General features: G+C 38.8%; 1 protein-coding gene across 21 annotated transcripts in view; it reads right to left on the minus strand.

The window, feature by feature from the left end:
- The window catches only part of ICA1 (islet cell autoantigen 1), a 146,400-nt gene that overhangs the window by 118,228 nt on the left and 4,367 nt on the right, over positions 1 to 23,805 (minus strand). For 7 of the 21 annotated variants that reach the window (XM_067042557.1, XM_067042568.1, XM_067042562.1 and 4 more), the window contains exons 2-4: positions 8,563 to 8,664; positions 4,237 to 4,402; positions 712 to 784 (exon numbers count right to left, since the gene is read on the minus strand). In XM_067042557.1, coding sequence (XP_066898658.1) covers positions 712 to 784; positions 4,237 to 4,402; positions 8,563 to 8,579 — 256 coding nt within the window. In that variant the 5' untranslated portion in view covers positions 8,580 to 8,664. The remainder of the gene's footprint in view (positions 1 to 711; positions 785 to 4,236; positions 4,403 to 8,562; positions 8,665 to 23,805) is intronic. The other 14 variants (XM_059074731.2, XM_059074723.2, XM_059074732.2 and 11 more) reach the window with 6 other exon arrangements.

The raw sequence follows: 23,805 nt of genomic DNA on the forward strand, positions 1-23,805 counted from the left end.
GGAAAATCTTGTTCCCTAAAAAACCCAATATTTGACATAGAAAATGTTCAGGAAGAAGCTCTGTCAACAAAATATAGTCAATGAATTAACTGTAAGTGCCTTCTCTATCCATTTGGTCATTTTAAAAGGAACAAAACTGGACATAAGAGAGCCTGGGCAATCAAATAAAAACAACGCCAAATCCCAACATATAAAACTGAGAAAACTTTTTTATAATTAGGAAAATGAATGGCATGTACTTATCCATGGTAGACTCAATGTAAAATTCTTCTGTTATGGTATTTGCATTGAAAAACAGCCTATGTAAAGAATTTCTGGGTTTCCCTGGTGGCGCAGTGGTTGAGAGTCCGCCTGCCGATGAAGGGGACACGGGTTCGTGTCCGGGTCCTGGAAGATCCCACATGCCGCAGAGCGGCTGGGCCCGTGAGCCCCATGGCCGCTGCGTCTGTGCGTCCGGAGCCTGTGCTCCGCAACGGGAGAGGCCACAGCAGTGAGAGGCCCGCGTATGCAAAAAAAAAAAAAAAAAAAAAAAGAAGAATTTCTGATAAAATGATTAAAGACCCCACCCCACCAATTAAAGAGCAAAGACAGACACTCCTAAACAGTAGTTTCCTTGTCTTGCTTCCTAAACATATAAAATTATATATTAAGGCAAAATATCCAATTTCTTACTGTCTATCTGGTCAATATTCACACTTACGGCATACTTACAACAGATTCTCTTTTGATAGAGTACAATTGCTTTAGACAAGTCCAGACAGGTTCTCTGAATCGAGTGAAACAGCTATAATAAAAATACAAACAAAATGCTAAACAAAACAGACAGCTGTGAAATAAAAAATAATTATATTGAATACAACCATAGCGTTTGATTTGCCCACTAAAAACAAGATTGTATGCCTAAATGAGCTTGGTGTTACGTGGTGTACTGAACAGAAAATGTGACCAAAGCTTTTAAATATGCTCCTATTTTTCTGTATTTATTAGAATTAATCAGCTCTGCGATCTAAACTGAGATCTGCAGAAGGATGATTTCCTCCAGACATTGAAATAATAGCTGAAAACCAGAAATCCTAAGTGATGGGCCCAATTAGAGGACTTGGTAAACCAGAGACCCAATATTCCTTCATAATCGAATTTATTTCACCTACTGTCTTGTTTTTCAAATGGAAGATCTGTCAATTAAGCATCATATTTAAAACACAACATTAGCTTATTTTGTGATTCTAATGCATTTTACGGCATGCTTAAACAACTCTATAAAAACAAACAAATATCAATCAGCTGAATGTTCTATCTGCTTTGAAAAGATCTGGTAAAATGGAGTTTAGCTAGCAGCTCCTATCACTCACTATTTTCCCAATTATTTCATAAAATATACAGAGAAGAAACCTAATGTCATGCTATGGCCATAACACAGACAATTAAGGGAAAAGCAGGTGGGCTGTATGGAGAAGAATCTAACTAGATTTTAACTTACGGTGGTTCTGGTCTTTGCTTCAGAAATGGAGACAGTTCAAGAGAAGACAGAACAATTGTAAATCAACTATACTCCAATAAAAATTTAAAAAGAAAAACAGGAGACAGAGCAGAGACGTCACACTTTCTCCATCCTCTGTCCACCGACTCAGAGACCAGGGCTGCTATCAATTAGAAAACCTGGCAGACAAACATTATGCCTCTGAGAAGCCATCCAGGGAAGCAGGGCAAGGCATTCTTCTCTCTCCCCTGGCTTACTGACCATGGTGATATAGCAGTTATGCCCTGGTATTACAAAGCACTTCACAGTTGAGTCAAAACAGAAGATCGGCTTCATAATATAAATGGCCAAATGTTCTAATAAAAATGAATGCATGCATATATACTTAAAAGATTAAAAACCATTCCTATGAATGCTTAATATGGTAAATCTTGGTCATGTAGAGTATAAATTTTACTAAATCTCATTTCATTACACTTCATCCTCTGCCTATTTAGGGAAAAAACAAAAACCTTTTACCATAAAACAAAACAGAAAATCAGCAGTCTGAGTATGTTCCTTAACAAATGCTTGATAACAGTATTCTGGGTCACAAACTATCAACACATAGTAATTCCGGAATATAGGAGCAAGGACGTTAAAAAAAAGTATGTTCAAGAGCTACTCTGCTGTTACTATTCACTTTTTAAAAACTGAAGTATAAATTAGATGCAATAAAATGCACACCTCTGGAGAGTTCAGTTCTGTGAGTTTGACAATTGTATACACTCTTGTAATCATACCCAAAGTAAGATAAGAAACATTTCCACTATCTAGTCAGTCTACTCTGCTGTGGCATCTACTAAAAGACTTCTGTCACCACAGGTTAGTTTTGTTGGTTCTTGTACTTAAGAGCTGTTTTTCAGAAAATGATTTCATTAACAAGCAATTCTGACAAATATTTAAACTTAGTGAACATTTCTACGTGAGCTTCCCAACAGATTGTAATAGAATCTGACCATCATTACAGCTTGGCATACAAGCTTTCTTTGCCAGGAGAATACAAGTTCTTGTTTCATAAGCTAGTCTTCTATGGATAACTTAGTTGAAAAGCACATCAAAATGGTCTGTACATCGTTTTCATATGCTTTATTGGTGGAATCCATTCTCTTTCTCTATAAACATCAACATCAGTATTAAAACATTCCTGCAACAGAAATCTTTATCATGTGTAAAAATATTAGTCACAGTTAAGTACTTTGGATGCTATGTGCCTAGGACAGCAGGTATTTTGATTAAAGTACAGTTGGTTCAGTGCAAATGCTGCTGCAAGAACCTAAATATAAATATAAAATTACTGTATTGTGTTTTGCATACTAGAAAATAACATATTAAATTACTTTCTGAGTAATGCTTGTATTTACTAGGTTGTTAAGAGGAAAAAAAATAAATCTATAAGATGTGAAAAGCATATGCAACTTACAATCATTTCAATTCTATTCAGAATACTAAAATCAGAATAGAGGCTTCCTGGCTCTACTCTTCTCCGTTGAAGCCATCTCCACTAGAACATCTCTGTCAAACCCAGCTTCTGTTAGAACAATTCCACTGACAGGAGAAAGGGTTGGGAACTCATCTTAACTGCATTAACATGTACACTTATTCAGTTAATACTTACTGAATGTGTACTGTGTGTCATGGAATCTGACCCCTGGTGGAGGGAAGGCAGGCAAACAAACGGACACTTGAGATAATTCCATGAGAGATGAGTACTATGAATAGTGGCCCTGGGTCTGGTTCTACCGTCAGATGCACAGAATGAATCTTATCCCTCTTCCACATGACAGGCCTTCCCAGAGAACTGACAACTAACATATTTCCCCTCAACCTCTCTTCCAGAATAACCATGGCTTGCACCACCCTGGTCACCCTTCTCAGAAAGTTTTATGAAATCTTGAGCTTTTGATTTTTGTCTCATTAAGTGTTCAGCTCAGTAACTTTAGCTTATGTATTTAGATATCATTCTGAATTCTTATCAGACCACATGACATATTATTTCTCTCTGTGCCCTGTCATTCACAGAAATGTTAAGTATGCTTTTTAAATTTTGGGTTTTTTAAAATTAATTTTTCTTGGAGTATAGTTGATTTTCAATGTTGTATTAGTTTCTGCTGTACAGCAAATGCTTTTTAAATTCTGATCTAAAGTACTGGCAGAATGTCCAGCAATCAGGGAATTAGTGGGCCTTTTACCAGTTGTACTAGTATTCAAGGATCATTCAAATATGAATTCAGCTTACTGTATTATTAACTAGTCTAACTAAATATTGGTTAATTCAATTCTAGAATTTTCCAGGATTCAATACAAGCTTATTAGACTCACTTTCCAGGATCTTTTGCCATCATCCTTTTTTCTTTTTTTTTCTAAATGTAAACATTTCCCTGACCCTAGTATTGCTATCACTGGCAGTGGCTCTTTGAGTGCATTAATGTTTTTCAACAAACATTTATTGAGAATTTACCACATTCCATCCATTCCAACGAAGTGCTTGAAAAACAAATTAACTGAGGCATACTGGGGGTTACAGGAGAATTTGTGGGTTTTTAAAAAAATACGCTGGGATTGAGTTGATCTGATCCTAGATTTTCCTATGAACTAGCTGTTTGCAGTATGTTTTCAAGTACAAAGCACACCTATGCTTGGCCCCCTGAATACATTCTCAGACCCTGAGCCTAGCAAGATGGCTGTGCTGGGGCTGAGGGCAATGAAGCGCTCACCTCCAGCTTGGCATCCAGGTCTGCGTCGGAGGCAACAACGTGTTCGTCTTCCTTCTTCCCTGTGGCTTTAATAAAGGCCTGCTTCGTTTCCCAATACTTCTGCTGCATCTTATTTACAACTGATTTATCTTGAGCATATCGATCGTGTAAGTCCCAGGGATAACTGCTAAAAGGCATTCGAAGAGCCATTTTACTCATGACTTTCAAAAGGTTAAGATATTATAGTGTGAACAAATGTATCCAAACATTTACAACATTAATAAACATATAAGTACTTTCTTACATGGTTATTACACCAAAAGGTTAATCAAGTCTAACTTATACCAAAACCTTAAAAGTTAGTGAGGAAATTAAGAAACTTTTGCAGGAAATTGAGAAACTAAACCTTGAGGAGTTTAGATATCAAAAGACTGGACACACTCCTTTCAGAAGTAGACAAAGTGAGGCCAAGCCAGGCAAGGTGACTGCCTCAAGCACCCCAGTGAGTCAGAGATAAAGCCAAACACCAATGTTCTCTCCAGCCCAGCATTACGGCCAACACTGAAGTGATGGCAGAAGAGTAGAGATAAGGGACTGAAAAACAGCATACTTCAAATCTGTCACAGAGGTACCTAACACAGTCAAACTCATAGAATCAGAGAATAGAATGGTGGTTTCCAGAGGCTGAGGAAGAAATGGGAAATTACTAATCGATGGGCATACAGTTTCAACGGTGCAAGGTGAATAAGTTCTAGCGATCTGCTGTACAACACTGTGCCTAGAGTTCACAGCACTGTATTCTTCACTTAAAGGTTTGTTAAAAGAGTAGATCTCATGTTTAGTATTCTTACTACAGTCAAATAAAATTTTGAAAAATAAAAATGTATTAAAAAATTGATTATGGGTTTCTCATACTAAAACTTTAAATCCTTAAAATACTAATAGGGGGCTTCCCTGGTGGCACAGTGGTTGAGAATCCACCTGCCAATGCAGAGGACATGGGTTCGATCCCTGGTCCGGGAAGACCCCACATGCCGCGGGGCAACTAAGCTCGTGTGCCACAACTACTGAGCTTGTGTTCTAGAGCCCGTGAGCCACAACTACTGAGCCCGCGTGCCGCAACTACTGAAGCCTGCGCGCCTAGAGCCCATGCTCCACAATGAGAGAAGCCACTGCAATGAGAAGCCCGCACACCGCAACGAAGAGTAGCCCCCACTCGCCGCAACTAGAGAAAGCCCACGTGCAGCAACAAAGACCCAACACAGCCAAAAATAAATAAATAAATAAAATAAAATAAAATAAAAAAACCAATAGGAAGCCATTCTTCAGGAACAACAGTGAAGATCATATCAAAAAGTATGTAAAGAAGAAATTAGAAAAAAATTCAATTGAAAATGAAATGGAATTCTGTAAAAGTGACCAGGGTACCCAAATATTGACAGAGTTTGCCACTGGTGTTCCATCCCTCCTTGCTTTGTCTATACCTTCCTCCTGTCTAGGGTTCCTGTCCAAAAGCTCACACAGGACCCCCAGGCATCTCCCTCTGCAGACATGTAACTTCTTCCACCCCATCCCATTAGCACTCAAAATGTACCAGACTTGTGTCCTAAAACAGAAATTGCTTTATACTACTATACCAAAATATGTATCTCAAAACTCGATGATTTACACTCTCCTGCCAGATAACATTTACAAGTTTCAATTCACACATTTGTTCTTAAAAAAATCAGAGTTTCAGATGACTTCCTTAGCAATGGTTATCTTTGGAAAGAGGCGAAGGATTACGGTTTACTTTGTATCTTTCTGCATCATTTCAAAGTTTGGAATAAGTCCAGATATTTCATGTATAGGCATGATGACTGTACTTAATAATATTGTATTCAACACTGGAAATAGACTAGGAGAGGACCATTACTCTTCATGTGCACTCATCACACACAAGAAGTGGTAACTATAAAAGGAGATGATATGTTGGGACTTCCCTGGTGGTCCAGTGGTTAAGGCTCTGTGCTCCCAATGCAGGGGGCTCAGGTTCGATCCCTTGTCAGGGAACTAGATCCCACATGCATGCCACAACTAAGAGTTCACATGCCACAACTAAGGATCCCGTGTGCTATCCACCTGCTGCAACTAAAGACCCAGAGCAACCAAATAAATAAATAAAATAAATTTTAAAAGATGGTATGTTAACTAGCTTGACTGTAGTAATCATTTCACTATGCATATCAAATTATATTCCACACCTTAAATATATATAATTTTTATTTAAAACATATAAATAAAAACCATTTTATTATGAGCTTAAATCAGAGAAAATAAGATGAAAATATGTATAACTTTTATGTAAAAGATAATCCCTCTACATAGTATGTGCATTAAAAGATGGTAAGAATATACTCCCCCAAACTGTGGCTATTTCAGGGGAAAGGAATTTTTTTTTTTTTTTTTTTTTTGTAGTACGCGGGCCTCTCCCGCTGCGGAGCGCAGGCTCCGGACGCGCAGGCTCAGCGGCCATGGCTCATGGGCCCAGTCGCTCCGCGGCATGTGGGATCTTCCCGGACCGAGGCACGAACCCGCGTCCCCTGCATCGGCAGGCGGACTCTCAACCACTGCGCCACCAGGGAAGCCCAAGAAAGGAATTTTTTAAGAGTGAGGACTAGGATGGACTTCTTTCTATTGTGGTTTTTTGGGTCAAAGGTCATGGATTAACAACAAAAAAATTCTATTTCAAGGGGAAAAAAAGGACTTTAGAGGTCATTTAGTGAACATGCCTCACCCGTTATTTAACAAATGAGGAATCTTAGGTTACAAAACGTTAAGAATCTTGCCCCAAATCACACAGGATTAAAATCCAAGGCTCTAAATCCCAGCGTAGTGCGCATTTCAATGTTCTCTGCAGCCCTTGTATTTCAGCAGCAAGCAATGAAGTGGCACAGTAATGGGAGGACTATGGGGACGGGCTCATCTCCTGGGACTCTCCAATCTCTCCTAGGTGGATGACAACTACCTACTTCCCTGAGCCTGCTGCCAGGATGTGACAGCCATTACAAGGGTCACAGGATGAAGCCATCCTTTCGTCTTAATGAGGCAAGATGGAACAATTAAATAAATAGTCTGACAACTCTTACAGAGCTGTCAAATGGGGATACTCAGGGAAACTAAGTCCCTTAGATGTTTATTAATTACCTTTTAAAGCTCATTACATTTTAAGGCATGCAAAATTCTTTTAAAGTTTGACATTTGATATTACAGAGGACTTGGACCTGATTGCTTCTCTACTGAGAGAGGAGGGATGAAAAAGTATATTCCTTGGGGCTTCCCTGGTAGCGCAGCAGCTAAGAATCCGCCTGCCAATGCAGGGGACGTGGGTTCGAGCCCTGGTCCAGGAAGATCCCACATGTCGCGGAGCAACTAAGCCTGTGTGCCACAACCACTGAGCCTGCGGTCTAGAGCCCGTGCTCCACAACAAGAGAAGCCACCGCAATGAGAAACCCATGCACCACAACAAAGAGTAGCCCCCGCTCGCCACAACTAGAGAAAGCCTGAGCGCAGCAACAAAGACCCAACTCAGCCAAAAATAAATAAGTAAATAAATGAATTTATTTTAAAAGTATATTCCTTATTATAATCAATTGTACCTTTGAAAAATGAAAATATGCACAGCACTTTTTCATGATACAAATTAAAGGAGGTAAAAAACGACAAAGATCTGCGTGCCCAGTGGATCAAGGTTTCAGACGGGTTCAGAAACACTGCTTGTAACAGAACTGGAATTTATAAGTGGTCTAACATGCCGTTAGATGCTTTATCGGCATGTAAAAGGCAGTGATAACATTGTCATGTAATTACCACATCTATTTTGTTCAGCATCATCTACTTCCAATCATGACTGGCTCCTGAATGTTCATGGAGGTTGAAGTCATGACTATATATTAATGAGTCTGAGTTATTTTTATTGTTATTAGTTAAATTGTTATTTTATAGCTGCCCTATATAAAATTCCCTTATAACCCTAATATTAGAAGTTGTAAATAAGACAGATTAAAAAATGTATCAATTCATTACACTGAAAAAATGGTGGTAAGAAAAGCCATTGTTACATTCCCAGGAGAAAGTTACACATAAATGAATTTCTTACAGAATATTTTTGGTTATTGGCTTTCATATTACATTTAGTAGGGATACTGAAAACTTGACTATACTCAACATTGGGTGTAGGCTAACAGGTTATTTACTGCTATTGTGACTCCTGATTTTTCCATTCAGTAGACATTTATTGAGCATATACTACGTGCTTTCCTCTTTCATTAGCCTCTCCCAATTCAGAAGAGACAACAAATTACTTACCATTTGTGTCCTGACATGTTTCTTTCTTCTTCTTTTTCTACTGTTGATGATTTGGGGAGAAGGGACAGGGAAAAAGCATGAGAGGATAAGTTATATTATAACCTGAAATAAAAAAAATATGTTTAACCGTTACACACTATATTACAATTATATATTAATTTGACACATATAAAGTTTTTCAATCTAAGACATTTCTAGTTGTATCTTGGGGGCCAAACATTATTACACAGTATCACTGTACCCCAATGTCTAGAGTAGTTTAGTTAAGTAACACTGGACGAAACATCCTCAATGAAGTTTAAGAAGTGAACAGGCAAGTTAAATGAAAAAAGCAGGTTGCAAAAGACTACATAAAATATGAGACCGTAACATTCCAAACAATACTCTATATTGTTGAAATATACAAACATTATATAGTGAAGGTATAAAGAATTGCATATGAATGACGAACACTAAATTCCAAACAGCAGTTACCACTGCAGTGGGGATGGGGAATATTATTTGAGAGGAATATACAGGGACTTTGTACCCATATTTCCTTTGGTAAGCTAGGTGGTGAGTATACTGCATCTGTCTGTCTCTTTACAGATTTTAAATCTTTCATAATCAGTATTTCTAGAAGGTAAACCAATATATTGCAAAAACAAAAACAAACAAAAAGAACTGATAACCCAGAACAAGATACCAAGAAGGGTACAAAGGAGGAAAATGAGATTATTTCAGTTTTGACCAACCAAGTACTGTATTTTCATCTCATTAGTAAATATGGGAGTCACTTGATGCCTTTTCCCCTCACTCCATTTGCCCCGCTCGTGGGAGCTAGCCAAACCCAGGGAAGGGCAGAGCCAGCCAACCCAGCCACACTTGCCTACCAGTTACTGGAAAGAACGGAGAGCTCGCTACCTAAAGGAATGGCCTCTGACCAGACACAGACTGCTGTGGCTGCTGGAGTGAATGCTCTGCGTGTGAATGCTCTGGCTACTTCAACAACATAAACCCAATTGTTCTCCCTCTGCCTCAGAAAGCGTCCTAACAACCAGGACCCCTAAAATGATCAGAGTCTCCAAGGCTTTTTTTTTTTTTTTAAATTTATTTATTTGGGTGCACCGGGTCTTAGTTGCAGCACATGGGATCTTTGCTGCCGCGTGCAGGATCTTCAGTTGCAGCATGTGGGATCTAGATTGTTCCTTGACCAGGGACTGAACCCGGGCCCCCTGCATTGGGAGTGTGCAGTCGTAGTCACTGGACCACCAGGGAAGTCTCTCCAAGGCTTTTAAAAAATGTTTTGAGAGAATGCAACTGAGGTATTGATATTCCAGGCTTCAGGTATGGGGACAGGAAAGAGGCAGGACATTTTCTTAGAGTGTCCGGACGCCTCTGAAATGACAGCATCCCGTAACCAGCATCTCTCTTCTTCCTGGAGAGCATCCATGTGCTTTTTGGCCATCTGCATATTTTCTTTGGAGAAAGGTCTATTCAAGTCCTTTGCCTATTTTTTTAATTGGGTAATTCTTTTGTTATTGCATTATAGGAGTTCTTTATATATTCTGGATATTAACCCCTTCTCTGATATATGGTTTGCAAATATTTTCTCCCATTTGGTAGGTTGCCTTTTCACTGTTGATTGTTCTGTTTGCTGCAATTTTTTGATTAATTTTTGATTATTAATATAATTAACAATGAGTTCTTTAGAGTATAATAGATAATAAAAATCACTAAACAAACTGTCCTTTTCCTGAAGTTTCAGGCTATTCCCAGATTATGATGCCATACAGCAGTGTTCCTCACGGTATTGCTTACAGGTCAATTATGCAGGAATCTTCTGGGGTGTTAACATGCAGATTCCTGGGCCCCATCCCTTACCTACTGAACTAGAATTTCTGGAAATGGGTTTGGGAATCTGCATTTGTAACAGGTTTTGCAAGTGATTCTTAAGCACATTAAAGTCTGAGAGCCACAGCTAAATGGCTCAAAGGAAAAATCCTCTCTAGAAATAGATCATTCTTGAACAAATTTCTGGACTATATATGGCACTTGAACAAAGGAATCATGGGTGGCAAAATCAGGTCAGCCTACAGGGGATACCTGAATGTCTCATGAGTTGGCAGTTGCAGCCAGCACTTGCATTTCTTTTAATGTATGTTTCAGTCCCATACACCAGGGACAATTAATAAACATTTTAAGGTTTACTGACAAAATCCATCTCATCTGGCCTATCACCTTCTAAATCCACAGTGTCAAAATCACTACTTTAAAAAATTGTTATAATTCTCATCTGTTCATTCATTTCATTTCAACAGTTTGATTTATCAAACATGCATCAAGCATTTAATTAACATGTGGAAGGCACTGTCCCTGGCTTCAAGGAACCTATAGTCTAAATCAGCTCTGTCCAATAGAAATATACTATGAGCTACATAAGTAATTTTAAATGATCTAATAACCATATTAAAAAAGTAAAAAAGAATAAACCCACATATATATGGTCAATTAATTCACGACAAAGGAGCCAGGAATATACAATGGGGAAAGGACAGTCTCTTCAATAAATAGTGTTGGAAAAACTGGACAGCTACATGTAAAAGAACAAAACTAGACTAGTGTCTCACACCATGCACAAAAATAAATTCAAAATGGCTTAAAGAATTAAATGTAAGACCTGAAACCATAAAACTCCTAGAAGAAAACATAGCCAGTAATCTCCTTGATATAGGTCTTGGCAATAACTTTTTGAATCTGACAACAAAAGCAAAAATAAATAAGTGGGACATCATACTAAAAGGCTTCTACTTTCTGCCTAGCAAAAGAAACCATCAACAAAATGTAAGGCAACCTACTGAATGGGAGAAAATATTTGCAAATCATATATCTGATATGGGGTTAATATCCAAAATATATAAAGAACTCATACAACTCAATTAGCAAAAGCAATCTGATTAAAAGATGGGCAGAAGATCTGAACAGACATTCTTCCCAAGAAGACATACAGATGGACAACAGGTACATGAAAATATGCTTAACATTACTAATCATCAGGGAAATGCAAATCAAAACCACAATGAGATATCACCTCAAACCTTTTAGAATGGTCATTGCTATTATCAGAAAGACAAGAAGGGATTCCCTGGTGGCGCAGTGGTTGAGGGTCCGCCTACCGATGCAGGGAACACGGGTTTGTGCCCCGGTCCGGGATGATCCCACATGCCGCGGAGCGGCTGGGCCCGTGAGCCATGGCCGCTGAGTCTGCGCGTCCATAGCCTGTGCTCTGCACCGGAAGAGGCCACGGCAGTGAGAGGCCCGCGTACCGAAAAAAAAAAAAAAAAAAAAAAGATAGGAAATAAGCATTGGCGAGGATGCGGAGAAAAGAGAACCCTTGTGCACTGTTGGTGGGAATGTAAATTGGCATAGCAACTATGGAAAACAGTATGGAGGTTCCTCAAAAAATTAAAAATAGAACTACCATGTAATCTAGAAGTTCTACTTTTGGTTATTTACCTAAAGAAAATAAAAACGCTAACTCAAAAAGATATTCACACCCCCATGTTCTCTGAAGTCTTATTTACAATAGCTAACACATGGAAACAACTTAAATGTCCACTGATGGATGAATGGATAAAGAAATTGTTGCCTCTGTGTGTGTGTGTGTGTGTATACACACACATACACACATATACTTAAAATGGAATATTATTCAGCCATAAAAAAGAAGGAAACCTTGCCATTCACAACAACATAAATGTACTTAGAGGGCATTATGCTAAGTGAAATAAGTCAGGTAGAGAAAGACAAATATCTTCTCTCTCTTATATGTGGAATCAAAAACAAAGAAACAACAAGATCATAGATACAGAGAACATATTGGTGGTTACCAGAGGTGGGTGGTGAGTGGCTGCAGAAATGGGTGAAAGGAGTCAAAAGGTTAAAAAAAATGGGCGAGTATACAAATAGACACCTTACCATACAAGATATACAAATAGGAAAAAAATCATATACAAAGACCTTGATAATAAGGGGATTATAAGAAAATAACAGATATGAGATATCCTACACATTGATTAGAATGGTTACATTCCAAACAACCAAACAAAGCTGAATATACCAGTCCTAGCAGGAATGCAGAACAACAGGAAAACTCATTCATTTTTTTAAAAAAGTAAAAAAATTTAAATATTTTATTTAACCCAATATATCTAAAATATTATTTCAACAGGCAATCAATTAAAAAATTACTAACTATACTTTGCATTCATGATTTTGTATCAAGTCTGAAATCTGGTATGTATTTTACACTTATAGTACATCTCAGTTGAGACCAGCCACATTAAATGCTCAAAGGCTAGATGTGGTTATTGGCTATAATATTGGACAGTGCAGGCTGAGCAGGAAAGACAGACTTATATAAACATAATTTCTAGATCCAAGACTCTTGACATTTGCAAGAGACATATAAAAAGATCTTTATGTATCCCCAAATTTATAAATTCTGCTGTAAAAATATCATTTTCCCTTTAAAATACAATAAAGTCTATGTTTAGCTAATACTTCAATTCACGATTCTGCAGAGGAAGCTATTTCTCCACTTCTGCCACAAAGCACTTATGAAAGAAGCCCAAAATGAATGGTATCAGGTCTCAAGGTTGTTAATAGCACAGAGAAGACTTCCTCAAGTTCTACTTGTGGTCACCTTACCTTAGAAGACAGGCAAGGAAGAGCAAGTATCAAGTTGCTCACCGACTGTGAGTCCCATGATAAGAAAAAGAAAAGCACCAATATTGTTAAATTCAGCATGACTTGACCACATGAATGTGTGTGTTTCACTAAATTCTGTCTCCCCGGGGATAAAGCAGATGAGCCAATAATATGTAAGACCTACTCAAAGAAGTAGGGGCCCAAGAGTTAAGAGATCAATGAAAAGTTAGCTCCTAATTTTGATGTAGCAACCCTGAGGGTGGGAGGATGAGTGAGTGAGGAGCAGGTTCTATGTCTAAGATAAGTAATAAAGGGGAAAGATGTCTCCCTACTCAGAGGTGGAACTGCTGCTGAAGCCAGCACCATCTTCTTGGGTGACACTAAGACAATCGACCTAATCCTCTTAGACTTTCCCAGGCTGCACCGTGATGGGATTGTAATACTTCCACCTCAGGATCCGAGGCCAGGCATTAAAACCAGGAGCTGTTCTCTGACACACACACACGTGGCTGCGAGACCATCTCGCCATGTGGGGAAAACTGGGAGAAGAGGGAGAAGGGATACTTTGTTCAGATTTTCTACAGGGGTTCTGTGCAGTCATTATGATCATTCCCCTCTATGCTTTTCTTCATGCTTGGTATGTTGAGTCTTCAATTTTATCGACCCATGTGGACAGAACACAACTGTCCCACTTGTTTTTATTTCCAATAGCCATTGAAAAGCCATTTTGAACATACTGGTTGGCCAATACATAAGCAAAAGTTTTTTTCCAAATACCCCAAGGTTCACAGAACACTAAAGCAAGCCTGGTTTAAACGAAGTTTGATGCATTGCTACAAAGAGGAGTCGGTCTGTCCATGGCTGCCTCCAACCCTGATACTGGATTTTCCTCCTTGGAAATGTAACATGGCAAAGTATTTTCATTCCATACAGGCTGCCTTCAGCTGCACTGAACATTTGTTCCGGCCCAGAACACTTCTCTATGAGTTTATGGAGTTAGCTGATGGCACCTCTGATGACATTTGAATTATGCAAAGAGTCTAAAATTCTTGAGCCAACGCTTACTCAGAGTAAAGGTAAGATGAGTAGTTATATTTCACCATATCAATATTCTCAACCCACAAAAATACTTCAATAAGTTTCCTCTTGACTCACATTTCCTAAGTGTGTCCTGTTTCTTATGCAGTTTCATGCCTCAAATTAATTACCTTTCCAACTTTAGCAGTAGTTTTTTCTCTTCCCTCAGGGAGCAGGTTTTCTATTAGTTGGAGTACTAGCTGAAACTGAGTCCAGAATCCTTTTTTCCTATATCTGTACTGAGCATATGGTGGATTCTCTTGAATTGCAGATCGGAGCCACGGCCAAATTTGTCATTTGTCTAATTTATTCAAAATCTTTATTTTCTAACTAAAAATTGTCACCATCTTAGAGCACTTCAGTTCTGTTGTGCACACCAGTATTTAGCTTTCTTTGGGAAGTGGGCCATTTATCCCCCCAAAAAGAAACGCACTTTTCAGGAGAACAGAACAGAGTCTTACAGTGATGTGGGTGCATGGGGGTATGTTTGAATCATCCCATAGTAAAATCACTCATTCCCAAACACCAGCTTCATGGCACCACATGTCATTGAATCCAAGGTGCAAATCTGTTCACATTCCAACCTTCCTGAAACCAGGATGTGTTGTATAATTGATACCTTGTCAACTGTTTGGCAGTCATTTTTCTTTCTTCATGGAACATAAAATGGCAAAAGAGCTTATAAGCAATGGTTTCTTATATTTGATCAAATACAGAATAATTCTTTAAAACTAAACTTCTATAAAATTACACATCACTATTTGCCATAGACTTTTGGGGCTATTTGTATATAAGTGAACAGGAGAATCTGAAGTCAGGGGATGCCAAGTGCTGCCTGTGATAGGGAAGAAGTGCCATGGATGAGGAAGGTGCCCAGGGTTAGATGAACAAAGAAGTCAGGGCACAGAGCTGGCTTCCTACATAGCCTCTGGGCTGGGATTCTAAGAATCAGTAGTTGCTGGTCAGGCGAAGGGCAGGAGTGTGTGTGGATATGTGGGGAGGGTATTATACCAGGCAGAGGGAAAGCAATGAACAAATCGCTTCCACAGTAGAACTGCATGGTGTGTATGTGCAACCAACTGTAAGCAGTTGTGCAGTCCTAGAACTTGAAGAACAGGAGCTGTGACCAGGGACACATGGAGACTACTCTCTCCTGGAGGGTAGACATTTGATGCTGTCTATTTCAAATGCAGTGGTCACCTTCTACATCCTGTCTTTGCTAGAGTTCCTAATTGACTTTCCGTAACAAATGTTGGATGCCTTTGGCAGGTCTCTTGGGTTTAGCTTCCAATTGCAGGATACTAATTTATATAATTTTCTCCTCATTCCATCTTTCCGTTTTCTCAGAGATCAACTTCATCTAGAAATATTACCAGTTTTCAATAGTTGGTTTTGTTTCTCTGATGCATAACCTCAGAACTAATACAAGCTGTATAATTTAGAGCCTAGAGGGAGTGGAGAAAACAACAGAATAAAGCTCCTTCCTTTTAAATTGGGGAACCTGTGATCCAGAGAGAGCAATGCAAATCAGCTTCAGAGCCAGGGCTCAGATACAGGCTCCTGGTGACTTGCCAAATGAATAGAAGAAACACACATTTGTCAGAGGTTCTAGGTGCCACATTAAAAAATAATTTATGTTTGTATTTTTATTTTTTTCAATGTATTTTTCATCTTTTTTTCCCCCAGAAGTTTACCTCTAGTCACTTTCTCTTATGTCTACAATGATTTTTATAATTTCCCATGTAGAGAAGGAAAAGTATTTTAAATATAAATATTTAAATGGTTTCAGTAGAAATGGGGAGGAAAAACTAAAATAATTCCTCCAGGCATAATTAACTCTATTTATTATTATTATTATTTCAATCTTGATTCATCAAACTGTGTTCACACATAGTTGATAAAGAGATAACCCTGTGGAAGGTGGGAAGTTGAATTATCTTCTATCCTTTCAAAAGCTAAACATTAATTAAAGTAATGTGATTTTGACTAGCTTTTATGGGTGTTTTATGTCTCAGATATCACACAGCCTTCCTTTTGAGATTTTGATAGGGTTATGAATACTTGAGCATTCCATATAAGTTTAAATGGATCCTGTTTCTAGCTGAGTTTGGGTCTCCTGCAAATGATTTTGGACATTTCATAAACTCACAAGCAAATGTGAAACACCATCATGATTTAATTTTATGAGTCATGCTTTAATTTTGTGAGTCAGCAAATCCTACAGAAGGAAAGCAGAATTCTAACCTTATTCAAGGCAGCTAAAAGATAGATGAGTTTTTATTTAAACCCTACACATGCAAGTCACTATTAAAATTTGCATTTTCTGTTAATGAATTGGGGCTTAGGATATTTTTAAATGATCGCTCACATTTCAAAACAGCTCAAGTATTATATACAGTCATTAATTAAGCTTAATAACTCCCTAACTCTATTAAAATCACATCCTGAAGTAAATATTTTTAATGCCAGTATAACTTGTCTCCCAATATGCTGCTCAATATAAAATCCGGTAAACCCAAGACCATGCCACAAATCTGTCCCCCATCCAAGTCACTTCACTATCTGGCCTCACTTGGCTCATCTGTAAAACAGCAGACTAGGCTAGCTGACATCTAGGATGCCCTCAGTCACAAAACCATAAAGCTAATTTTAATTATTTTCAGAGATATATATATCTAAGAGAAAGCTTAGAGATAATGAACACATCCTCCTTTTTAAAGATAAGGAAATTGGGTTTCTAGAAAGAGAGACTTTTCCAAGATCAGGTTAAAGATCAAGTTTATGAGGAGGAATTCTGGGACCGAAACACTCATCAGCTGATTAGCAACCTGGTGCTTTCCTGAGTCTCTTCCTCTCTTCCAGGAGATGTCTCTCAAAGGAAAATATCAAATATAGCATCCCATATTTGAAGAAACTTAAAAAAAAAGCCAATGTATTCTCTAAAAGGCTTTCATCCTTCACATTAATATTAGTTAAAAATATTATGTCCCCACGAAACAAACTAAAATCAAAATAAACCGCAAACTCAAATTGCTCACAAGGGGCACAATCTAGGTCTTGCTCTTCTTTCTCTTGCTTACAGCCCTGCTTGAAAAGGAGGAGTGAGGGTTCATTTTGTGCTACAACAAAAATCATGATGGTAGTAATGAAGGGGCTGGCATTGAACACAACAAACCCCAAGGAAATCTAAAAGAGCAAATAATACGAAATGGATTAGAAGACTGGAAACAGAAAAAGAACAAATAGGGTATCTTTGCTAAAGAAAGGATTTTTAAAAACCCTTGCTGTATAGATTACATTCACCTTTGATTTTATTTAGGTTGGTTTATGTAACTTTCAAATGTCAATTCAAATTTAGCATACATATGGATTTAAATCTCTGGTACTTAACAGTGGATTTTCCTCTAAAAGCTTAATGTCACAAGGTAAAGAATGAAGGAACATCCTAGTCAGACAAAGGTCTCAATCAACTTCTGTCAAGAAATACTAGAGCCTTCAACTGCCAGCATAGAACATTATTAATGATGGGAATACATGTTTTCCTTAAATTAAATTTTAAAACAGCATTTTATAATTGGGATAAAATTTTTTTATGAAAGATTAATCTGAGATAAACTAACTTTCTCATCCGAGACTGTGGTGTCCAATACATCAGCCACTTGAAATATGGCTAGTTTGAAATATTTCAAACACACATGGCTATTGAGCAACTTGAAATATGGCTAGTTTGAAATCAGATATGCTTTCAAGTAAAACACACACTATAATCTGCAGACTTAGTAACCCCCAAAAAGTAAAATGTCTATTAAGAAATTTATATTTTATACTCATTTATATTTTATGTTTATAAAATTATATGTATTTTATATTGATATATATGTATATTTAAATTTTATATAACTATATTGCTATATTATATATAAATATATATTTACATTTTATATGTTATATTTAATTATGTTCATACTTATTTATATTTTATATATGTATTTTTATATTTTATGTTGAATAATATTTTGGATATATTGGGTTACATAAGTATATCATCTAATTCCCCCTGCTCCTTTTCAGTTGTTTCAATATGCCCCCTAGAATGTTTTAAATTACACATGTGGCTGCCCTTATATTTTTATTGGACAGCCTTGGTCTAAGGCATTAAGCAAAGAAGCAAACAGCTAAAAATTAATTCCGTAACTCAGGTCATCAATAGTCTGTACAAATATAAATACCTTTAAACAGTTTTCTCCCCAGAATCTCTGACAATTATCCTGTCAGAGATGTCATTACAAAAATAAAATCTTATTTATATACATGTATATGTATATATACAAAGACCATATTTGTGTATATATACCTGTATATATAATCTTTTAAAATGAACTACAAAATGGCTACAATCCACATTTTCATAATAAGTTGCTTTAAAAAGGTCCAACTCTATATGCAAAATATACTGCTTTAAATCAGATTCACAGGAATGATTATGTGAAGTGGATGAACTACCTTTAGGCCATCAAAAGTGAGAATATAAGGACAATCAATCTCTCTCTCTCTCTCTCTCTCTCTCTCTCTCTATATATATATATATATATATATATATATATATACACACACACACACACACACACACACACACATATGCACATATATAAATACCTACAAATATAAAATGCATACATATATTTATAAATGAAATATACATAATTCATATATAAATATGAATGGTTAATAATATCACAAGTGTGAAGGAAGAAAAAGAATGTGAATGTAGTGATGACACCTATGTGAATTACACATAAGCATAATGTCAACAAACAGAACAGTTTGGGAGATACTACTGTTTACAAAGTTCTCTTTCTTTAAGGTTAAATTCATAATTTAAAGCCTCTTAAAGAGATGATCAAGTAATTTCGTAGGCCTCCACAGGATCACTCAGAGATAGGAGAAAACTTACAGATCATTCAGTCCCATCTTCTCCTTTCATAGATGAGCGAACTGAGGCCCAGGACTGAAGGAAATTTCCCAAGGCACAGAGTAAGCTTTTTTCATTAGTTTTAAATTACTGAAACACACATACACCAGTACGTGGTTTATAAAATATCTATGCTGTGCACAGGTCCTGTAAACAAACCAACACAGCTCCTTTCTCTGGAAACGACATGGATTCAAGGACTTTCCTTGGTAAAACAGTGGCCCTTAAATCATGTCGGAGTTTGGGCTAGTTTAAGAGCAAGGGATGAAGGCAGCCCAGGCAGGGGAGGGAGATGCAAGAGGAGGACCTTTAAATAAAAGTCAGCAGCAAAGGGTAGCAGGCAGAAAGAGAGAGCTTTGTATTTCCACGAACCTCAATTAACAGAGCCACCCTTGGGTCATCTACTTGGTGTTATTTGAGAACTAATAAAAGATCCCTTTTCCAGGTTCTTGCTACTTTCTTAGGGAAGACGTTTACTGGAATAAACGGCAGCAATAGTGCTGTTATTATTAATAGTGAATAAATTATTAACCATTATTAATAGTGAAAAAGGCACAAGACCAGTTATTTTGGTGGGAATCAGGAAAGACAGGTCCATTGGACATATACCTGGTAAGGCATGTAGAATAACCAGGTAGAACCACCAGGAAGTAGCTCAAAGGCACAGAGCTTCAGGTCAGGAGTGCAAAGAAGAGAGAAGGAGGAAGCAGAAAGAGGCAAGTGGTTTGGTACCAACACAAAGTTTACCTACTTCACAATGATGCCCATCCTGCCTACGGCAACACAGAGGAAAGAGTATTAGATACAAGGACACTCAACTCCTGGCCTTCAGGGAGCAGCAGGTAGAAGGAAAATCCCCAGAATGGTGATGACCAGCCTCCCTCCTCATGCTCTATGGGGAATCATGGCCTTGGGCATTGTGCTGGGCCCTTTCTCTCATGGCTTCCACTCCTCATCACCACTACTCACTTCTTTGGAACCATCCAGCACCATGACTATAACCACTGCTGTTCCTTTCTCTTCAGAAGGGACAGGTCTTACCCTTTTGCCCCTTCCCACCTTGGTCCGTCTATTATCCCTTCTCTTTCAAGTTAATCAAGCTCCCTTTCTGCCATCAACCCATATTCTCCAACCTGTTTCTTCCTCCAGTTACCATCCTCTTCCTTCTCTTCACAAAGTTCTTCTAAGCCCACACAGTCTGATTCCTTTCTCCACCACACCAGAGAAAGGTTTTCACTGGGAACCCAACTCAAGTCCTCTCACTTGACCTTTGACTAAGCTCCCCTCCTTGACTTCTCAGAAAACACTCTCTACACTTTTCTAACTTTTCAGTTTCCTTTGTTAGCTCCTTTCCCTCTGTGTGCACATCTTGAATATCATTGCTCTACAAGGTTCCAACCTTGGCCATCTTCTATTACACTTTACTTGCTCCCTCTAGGTGATTTAATCCACTTCTGTGGCTTCAACCGACAGCTGTATGCCAACGACTTCCAGAATTAAACACCTCTCCAGAGACCACAGTAGGGGGATCAAAATGTGGATTTGGTGCTCTGGAGAGGTATTTAAATCTCCATTTCCCTATGGTCATCTTCACCTGGATGTCCGATGGGCACTTCAAATTCAGCACCTCTAACACTAAAATCATCTCTCTCCATCTCCACCCCCAAATGTTTCTTCTTTCTGTGGTCCCTATGTTAATTACCAGCACAAAATCTACTGAGTGGCCCAAGTTGGAAACTTGACTTCTTTCTCATCTTTAGCCGCTGGTCTCCAAGTTCTCTCCATTCTACCTCCTAAAAGGCTACTAAATACATCTTCTCCTTTCTAGATTCACAGCCAGGGCTTAGTCTAGGCCTTCAGAGGCAAAACCATCCCTGTATCTGCCCACTCCAATCTTTTACACCATGGTCTGAACTATTTCTAGAATATGCAAATCTAATCATACCATCCTCCTACTTATAACGCTTTAATTGCCTTCTCTTGTCGCTAGAGAAAGTCCAAACTTTGTAGCAAAAAACCCAAGCCCCTTCACATTCTGGCCCCTTTCCAAAAATGTTCACCTCACACAGAACTATTCCTTCCCGTCATTTCAGAATCCTAGAACTTTCCTGAATACACTATCTCATTTCAAGGCTTTGCAAAGTTTCCCTCCATTTGAAGTGACCTCCCCTCCTTTGTCCAACTGGCCAAACTTACATCTTATTTCAAGACTCTCAAATGTCACCTCCTCCGTTAAGTCTTTCCCAACCCAACACCTGCCCTCCTGCTCCTCAGGGACCTCCCACTCCTGTCCTCTCCACTGAAGAATTAACTGCCCACACTGATGCTAGTGGTGCCTTGCACTCCCATTATTCTCCTGTGATGAGCTGATTACATCTACATGCTCCACACTAGCCTGGAAGTCCCTTGAAGGCAGGGACCCTAACTGGTTCATCTTTGCCTCCTTACACCAAGCACAGAACCTGAAACACAGTAGCCCTTTAGCAAATATGTGCTGGACAATGGTCAGTAATTTTGTGCTACCATTTACAGGGCACTTTACATGTGTAAAGCACTTAGAGTTAATGCCCACACCAGAAGGGGACACAACCCCATTTTGCAAGTGAGAAAAAAAGCTTAGAAAGGTGAAATAATTTGCCCAAAGTCAACAAGTGGTAAATTCAAGGCTGCTTTTGACTTCTGAACTCCTGTTTCTATGCACTCCATTCTACTCCTGGACCAAAGGGACTGGATACTAGGCTTGGTTTCTATAAAAACAATCCCTCCTAATCACAGGTTCAGGCGCTGTGTTAGCCCCAAATCTATTACCACCATGGTGCTTTTGCACAACAAAACCTTGCTGAAGACTCCTGGCGGCTATCAGGGTTCCTACCCAAAAGAAGAGGGGGGGCACCATTTATCACAATTAGCTCCTTGGTCCCTGGCTTAGGATGTGCTACCCCAGAAACATGCAGAGAAGGCTGGATTTCCCCCACGTACCATTAGGTTTCCATGCCCTATTCTGGGAACAGAGAAGTGGGTGGGTGTGAGAGATCATGATGCCGGATTTTAATGTGTGCACTGGGAAAATAGCTGCAAAACTTTAGAGTCACTCATTGTACAAATACACCACAGAATGAGAGGCACTTCCCACTCTCAAATCTAGACTCTCAGGGCTAGCAATATGCCATTATCTATATATTCATTGGTCCATCACTGAATACATATACCTCGTGTTTCCCACCCACAGTAATGCATTGCATTCAGTTGTCTTTTTCAGTCACCCTCTTTTAATTCTATGTATTTTCTGTTAAATGTATTCTAAAATTGACCTCTTTAATTTCCTCTATTTCTTATGACTTTTTTTTTTTTTTTTTTCGGTACGTGGGCCTCTCACTGCTGTGGCCTCTCCCGTTGCGGAGCACGGGCTCCAGACGCGCAGGCTCAGCGGCCATAGCTCACGGGCCCAGCCGCTCCGCGGCACGTGGGATCTTCCCAGACCGGGGCACGAACCTGTGTCCCCTGCATCGGCAGGTGGACTCTCAACCACTGCGCCACCAGGGAAGCCATCTAATGACTTTTTAATGTCAGTCCCTTATTTTCTACTAATACCTCTACCACCTCTCCATGACTATCCGCACATAACTGAAATCAGTCCTGTGCTTACCCTGATTAATACATTTAAGCCTCTCAATTCACAGGTGATCAAACTTGCCCAAGGTCACTCAACTAATAAGGGATACAAATGCACACTGGGCTCCAGGCATGAGGACTATTTGCCAGTATTCTTTCCCTTCGTATACCTGGGTACTGTGTAGTGAACTCTCTCTCTCCACTCCCAACCTTTTCTGACCTGCCAAATTCCTACTGGCCCTTTAAGTCTTAACTCAAGGGTCACCTCCTCCACAAATCTTCTCAGGTTTTCTCTGCTCTCTCCTGTCGGTTGGGTGCCTCTGCCCTGGGCTTCATTCCCTCCCACTTTTCCTGAAATGTAATTGTCACCTGACCCCTTGATCTCCCTCACTAGGCTGCAGGCTCCTCCAGAGCAGTGTAGAGTCTGGGCCTTGTCTTGGGATTCCCAGTTCTGGAACAATGCATGGCGTATAACACACACATAACAAATGCTTGCTGAAAACTGAGTAGTAACCCCACTTCTCTGATTTGGCCAAAGGCCTGATGAATGACATCATCTGACTTAGGAGGAGAGACTTCCTATCATGAGCAATGCCATTTTCTCAGCTTTCCATGAACTCATTCTCTCACTAGGTTTACACTGAGACAAGTAATTACCATTAGTTGAGGAATTACCACTTCTCAGACACTGACACGAATGCTTCATGCACAGTATGCTTATTCTGACAACACTGTCCAGTGGACATCATCATCATTTTATGGATGAAGCTCAAAATCAGTTAATTTTCCTAAGTAATTGGCCTACAGTCACAGAGAAGAAAGACTTTGTTTTAAAAGAATGTATAAAATGCCTTATAGGGCTTCCCTGGTGGTGCAGTGGTTGAGAGTCCGCC

Source organism: Kogia breviceps, chromosome 9, assembly GCF_026419965.1.
Source record: "Kogia breviceps isolate mKogBre1 chromosome 9, mKogBre1 haplotype 1, whole genome shotgun sequence".
Taxonomy (NCBI): domain Eukaryota; kingdom Metazoa; phylum Chordata; class Mammalia; order Artiodactyla; family Physeteridae; genus Kogia; species Kogia breviceps.